This window comes from Silurus meridionalis, chromosome 12, assembly GCF_014805685.1.
Source record: "Silurus meridionalis isolate SWU-2019-XX chromosome 12, ASM1480568v1, whole genome shotgun sequence".
Classification (NCBI taxonomy): domain Eukaryota; kingdom Metazoa; phylum Chordata; class Actinopteri; order Siluriformes; family Siluridae; genus Silurus; species Silurus meridionalis.
The window spans coordinates 20142311-20148705 of NC_060895.1; the positions used below are offsets into that span (position 1 = coordinate 20142311).

Sequence of the window (6395 nt, forward strand, 5' to 3'; positions counted from 1 at the left end):
AGTTTAAATGGTTTGAAGTGGAAGATCTTTAATAGCCTGTTAAGGAGCTCTGATTTCAACTCTATTGAACACCTTTGGGATGAATTGGAACGCTGACTGCACTCCAGGGCTCTTCACACTACATCAGTACTTGACTTTACTAACACCTTTGTGGCTGAATGAATCTCCACAAATCTTCACAAGCACACTCCAAAATCTAGAGGAATATAGTGTGGAAAATAATTATTTGATCAGCTGCTGATTTAGTAAATTTACCTCCTTACAAATAAATGAACAGTCTAGATTTTATGGAAGGTTTATTTTAACAAAAAGAGAAAGAATATAAAAAAAAATTATAATATTAAATACACATTATTTTGTATTTGATCAAGTGAAACAAGTATTTGATCCCGTACCAACCAACAAGAATTCTGACTCCGAAACACCCAAATTAGTCCTGTCCATTTAAGAAGGAACTCCTAATACCAACTCATTATATGTATAAAAGACACCCGTCACAGAATCAACTTCTTCTCACCTTGTCTCCAAAACATCCTACATTACATGTGCTGTCCCTCTAATAAACTCATTCTAATTCTGTCCATTGTCGTCACTCCCAATGAAAACCTCAACATCTTCAGCTCTGCTACCTACAGCTCTGCCTACTGTTTTTTTAGTCAATGCCATTGTCTCTAAACCATACAACATCGCAGGTCTCACCACAGTCCTATAAACTTTCCCTTTCACTCTTGCAGATACCCTTCTATCACAAATCACTCCGGCCACTCTTCTATACCCACTAATCCTATCCACTTCCTGCTTCACCATCTCCACACCATCCAACCTTCTCTCTCTCTTATTTTCCTCAGTAATCAGCTGCTCAAAATACTCCATCTTCTCAACACACTCTCCTCACTAGTCAACACATTTCCATCTCTATCTTTTATTTCTCTAACTTGCAGCACATCCTTCCCAGCTTGGTCGATCTGACTGACCAGTCGGTACAAATAATTTTCTCCTTCCTTAGTGTCCAACTTCTCATACAGCTCCTCATATGCCTTTTCCTTAGCTTTTGCCACATCCCTCTTCACCTGCTGCCGCATCTCCTTTTACTCCTGCCTACTTTTCTCATCACTTTGTCGATTCCAATTCTGTTTTGCCAACCTCTTTCTCCTTATGCTTTTCTGCACTTCCTCATTCCACCACCCCGTCTCTTTGTCTTTCTTTCTATTCCCAGATGTCACACCAAGTATCTTTCTAGCTGTCTCCCTTATTTCTTCTGCAGTAGTTTCCCAATCATCCAGCACCTCCTTACCACCACCGAGCCCCTGTCTGACCTCTTCCCTGAACCTCACACTACAGTCTTCCTCCTTTAGTTTTCACCATCTTATTCTTCTTTCAGTCATCACTCTCCTCCTCTTCATCTTCACCTCCAAAACCATCCTACAGACCACCATCTCATGCTGACTAGCTACACTGTCCCCTGCCAACACCTTAAAGTCTCCAATCTCCTTCAGGTTGCATCTCTTACATAGAACATAGTCTACCTGTGTGCACCTTCCTCCACTCTTATACGTCACCCTATGCTCCTCCTTCTTCTTAAAATAAGTATTCACCAGAGCCATTTCCATCCTTCTGACAAAATCTACCACCATCTGCCCTTCAAGATTCCTCTCCTTAAGGCCATACCTACCCATCACCTCCTCATCCCCTCTCTTCCCTTCACCTGCATGCCTATTAAAGTCTACCCCAATCACCAATCATTCATTCCTAGGTAGACCTTCTACCATTTCATCTAACTCACTTCAGAATTTTTCCTTCTCCTCCATCTCACAACCCACTTGCGGGGCATAAGCACTGATGACATTTATCATCACTCCTTCAACTACCAGCTTCACGTTCATCACCCTATCAGAACCTCTTCTTCACCTCCACTACACTCTTACTAAACTCTTCCTTCAGAATCACCCCTACACCATTTCTCTTTCCATCCACAACATGATAATACAGTTTAAACCCAAAAAAGGCCTTTCTCCCTTTTCACTTGGTCTCCTGAACACACAACATATCTACCTTTCTCCTTTCCATCATATCAGCTAACGCTCTCCTTTTACCAGTCATAGTACCAACATTTAAAGTGAACACCCTAACCTCCACTCTCCTCCACTTCTCCTTTCCCTGCTGTCTATGTAGACGTCTTCATCCTCTCCTTCTCCTCCTTCAGCCAACAGTACCTGAGGCGGTCGTTGGTAACCCGGTCCTCGACCGATCAGGTATGAATTTTTGATTCGTGATCCACATATTTGATTTGGCACATGTTTTACGCTGGATGCCCTTCCTAACACAACCCTCCCCATTTATCCAGGCCTGGGACCAGTTTTTTGAAACAAAGAAATCCGACTATACAACCTGGCAACCCTGCAGGCCACCAATCTCTCAGCACCCTCTCTGTTGTTGTTAGTCTCCTATAACAACCACACTTTCTCTCCACTCACCAGGGCACCTCTTGTTTAAGTGCATGAAAAGGAAGCAAAGAATATTTGAAGAAACATTTACAAACATTTCTGATAATCTTTTGTTCTGTTTATTTTAAATTTTTTCTCTTAGACCATGCATGCAACAGAAACTGGAAGCTATTAGCTGCCTGGAATTCTTTAAGTCATCCATTACTGAAGATCCAAAGGTGAACGTAATCCAGGACAAAAAATATGGCCAACTGTGGTTAGTTTGCCAAAGCTCTTATTTATTCATTATTTATTCATACATGTGTTTAGAATGTATTCATGGTAAAGCTTAAAAAATTAAAGGCATCACACTTTATTTCACATTAATTACACTAGAAGTATGCATGTGTTGCATTAAAGGTCTTTTTATACAGTTAAGTTAATTAGGGTAATGTTATCAAATACTAGACCTCTGACTTTGGATATCTGGTTGACTTAGTTAATAGTATTGTACTGATTATCATTTTTAAGATAAGAAGAAATGGGACCCATTTGATACCTCTCAGAAAAGGGATTTTATCAGCAGACCCCTTTCACCGATTACAGTTTTACGGTAGGCAGTACACAAATATAATTGCTGAGCTACTTCATGATTGTAAATTATGTTACCAATGAGATTGAGTGTTTTGTTGGTATTATAAATACTGCATAGGATTTACCAAGTGTTTTTACACAATTGAAGGCCATCTACAGCTAAGGCGTACAGAAATCAATACGCTTTGGCCGATCCCATTGGTATGACCGCATACAGTGAAGACTTTTGCTGGAAACCTCCATCTAAGCCTGACTGTATCCGGACCGGGACAGCCTCTGGCAACAGGAGAAACAACCCGCACCCAAGCCAGGTGTAGAGAACACCTCTACATGTTTGTAGTCATTTGCATGTATAGTACAGCACCAGGGGAAAATATAGCATACTTCAGAAATATATTGTAGTACCCTATAGTACAGAAGATTTCTTGAGAAACAATACATTGGAGTATTAGCTATGCAAAGAAGTCTTTCTATTTTAGCTTAGAATAATATTTATCAATACGTTTATGTAAGCTTAACCCCATAAACCCAACTCCTCAATGGTTATTTGATCTTATTGTTTCTTATATGCTTTTTTTGATTTGCGACACTCTTTTCGCTGTTGTTATTGCTGCTATATTTTCTTGCACTACACTACAGAGCACTTAACATAACATGACGTTATTTTAATAGCTGTCTGACACAACGTTCATCTGCTCTCCTTTTCTGTCTCTTGTCAGGTGTGTTTATTGTTCTGTGTGTTTATCTTCCTGTTCCCGTCTCATGCTGTTGTGTATTTTCACTTTATGAAGTTTTGTGCGCTGTAGTATTGCATTGTTATACCATGGTCCTGCAGAAATTGCATTTTGTTCCAGTGTATACAAGTTATATAAAGGGATGACAATAAATTCTCACTTGGGTTGACTTGAGATGAGATTTTTTTTTCTGCATTTTCTACAAAATTTTATAATTTGCCTGATAGCAGATACAATTTAGGTAATTTACAAATCTCTGGGCAGTGACACTGCTGGGATATTTTTGTTAAGTCTGTTCCTTAGCCCTGCTATGACTTTAAAATGAATAAATTTGAGATGAGTAAGAGTTGAGAGTGTATTTTTGTTGCTTTTTTTCTAGTCCTAGTCTAAAAACTTCTAATTACAAATTTAATTTGAATAAAACATTCCAACAAAAATATTATCACCTTCAGGGTTTTATGGTATGGAGGCATCCTCCTGGACTGAAACTTTGCGAAAAAACCCTACCTGAGGACGATGTCAAAAACGCTCTATCTGCACAGTACAAATCAACATACAGTAGGGACTTTTTGGGCATCCCCCAAGGTAGGAATCCTAACTATACTAAAAGAAAACTGCTGAAATGTCTGTAGTTTGACAAAACATCTTTGTACATTGTATTACATGTATATACTCTCTGTCATTGGTTCATTCTATCATCTCATCTAAGATACAGCATGTGCACTTGCAACTTGGGTCTCTTATCTGCAGGGATCATGATGAACCATACAGCGCTAGACAGGAAGAACATTTCTGAGGTCCCTAGGTGGATTCAAACTGAGATGAGATACAACTATCGTAAGCCTGTTCAAAGACCTGAATTTCGGGAAAAAACATCACGCCGTGAGGCCTCAAAGGGCATAAGTAAGCTTTAGCAAGTAATGTCATGTAAAATACATTATGGAATACTGTTTTCATAAAAAGTGGGTTTATATTCCCCCCAAAAAATTTAAATATACTATTAAAATATAGTTTGAAATTGTTATACATTTTAGGTAGATTTCTTTATTTATTTAAAACCAGGAAAAATTTAAAATTTAGATATTTACTGAAGAATTTCAATTTTTTTCTTTTTTATCTTTCAGTCCCTACAGTAATTCCAAAGCATATCACTAACCAGGAAATCACGAAGCCCTTAACCACATATGACAAACATTTCAGTGGTAAATCCACAGACTTTGCTTCAGTGCTCAGTTCTCTCCAGCGTGAGGAACTCCAGCAATTCTACAAGCAGTTACCTGAAAAGGGTGAGCAATATATGTAATCTTATGTCAAAAAAATTCAACACGTTAAACTAAAATGGTCAAAACAACTTTAATTATAAATCATCCGTATTTACTGTTTCCTTCCAACAGAAAAATTGGTGATGCAAAAGTTTTTGGCAACAAACCAAAGAGCTCCTGGTCAAGGCAAGAAAATAATGGAGCCAGTGGCATTCACGCAACCTCCTGCAGTGCTAGATAGGATATCCGTCTGGCCTGGGCCTCTGTGACCTATTCCCATAATGTGTATGTGTGGGCAAGAAAAGTAATAAATTCCTTATATTGCAATAAATCGTTCTGTTCAAATAGATGCTAAGACTGAACATCAAATATTAAACCACAAATACATACTATACTTGCCCAGTAGTAGATCACATAACTGTGCTAACCAGTTCTGTACATCCATACTGTTCTGATGTTGATTAATATTCCATAACAGCTGCTTTGGCAGGTTTGTGTTAATGTACAATATTCCACACAAAAGTATTTATATAAAAATGTGCAATTATTGTTATTGTGAAGCTTCTGTGTGGGGTCATTTATTAAACATTTATGGAAGGAGTCTCCAATGTTAGTGGTTTGTCTTAACACTCTTAACTTTAAGTTCTCCAACATAGGAAATCTTTTTTGGGGGAATATTGTAATTAACTTAAAATCAAGCAGCCAGAAAGGTTCATATCTCTTTATATCTGTTCTTCACTATACTTTCTTTCGGCTTCTCCCATTTGGGGTTGCCACAGCAGACCATCTGCATGTTTGATTTGGCACATGTTTTATGCTGGATGCCCTTCCTAATGCAACCCTCCCCATTTTTCCGAGCTTGGGACCGGCACTAAGGCTTGTGCAACCCTAATAACTGGGGTTGGCTCCCTGACCGGGGATCAAACCCGGGCCGCAGCGGTGAGAGCGCCGCATTCTAACCACTAGACCACCAGGGAACCTTCTCTGTGCTTCACTATAAATAAGTTGAAATACAGAATGTGTTTTTCAGAGATCAATAAAAAAAGTTCTTTTACCACTTTCTGCAGTTTAAGAGAAATAAAACATACTAAGACACACACACTGTCTCTGGGTTGCTGATCAGTGGTTTAAGCCCCAATATTGCCAAGCTGCCCCTCTTGGGGCCCTTGAGCAAAGTACTTAACCCTCTGTGCTCTAGTTGTGCTGTAATATGGCTGACCCTGAACTCTGACCCAGGCTTCCTAACATCTCTGGCATATGGGATTTCACTATGCTGTAAAGTAAATGACAAGTATAAAGCACCCTCGTTTTGTTTTCTTTTGCCTTCTTTTGTTTTCTGTTTGCTCAAGCCAACCTTGACAAAATGGAGGATTTACACACCT

The 6395-nt window shown here is 39.0% G+C and overlaps 1 protein-coding gene across 1 annotated transcript; it reads left to right on the top strand.

Annotated features, from left to right (window-relative positions):
* Positions 1–2465: 2465 nt before the first annotated feature.
* On the top strand, positions 2466–5588 carry LOC124394273 (testis-expressed protein 26-like). Its single transcript, XM_046862420.1, has 7 exons — positions 2466–2700; positions 2955–3036; positions 3166–3328; positions 4204–4336; positions 4502–4654; positions 4876–5037; positions 5146–5588. Exons 1-7 carry the CDS (start codon positions 2688–2690, stop codon positions 5280–5282), a joined length of 843 nt encoding a protein of 280 aa, XP_046718376.1. The 5' UTR covers positions 2466–2687; the 3' UTR covers positions 5283–5588.
* The last annotated feature ends 807 nt before the right edge of the window (positions 5589–6395 follow it).

What these genes read in the sequence shown, in the direction of transcription:
- LOC124394273 (XM_046862420.1), top strand. An exon ending in ACAACCCGCACCCAAGCCAG is followed by an intron (nt 3,329 to 4,203) that starts GTGTAGAGAACA and finishes TATCACCTTCAG; the next exon opens with GGTTTTATGGTATGGAGGCA. An exon ending in CTTTTTGGGCATCCCCCAAG is followed by an intron (nt 4,337 to 4,501) that starts GTAGGAATCCTA and finishes TCTTATCTGCAG; the next exon opens with GGATCATGATGAACCATACA.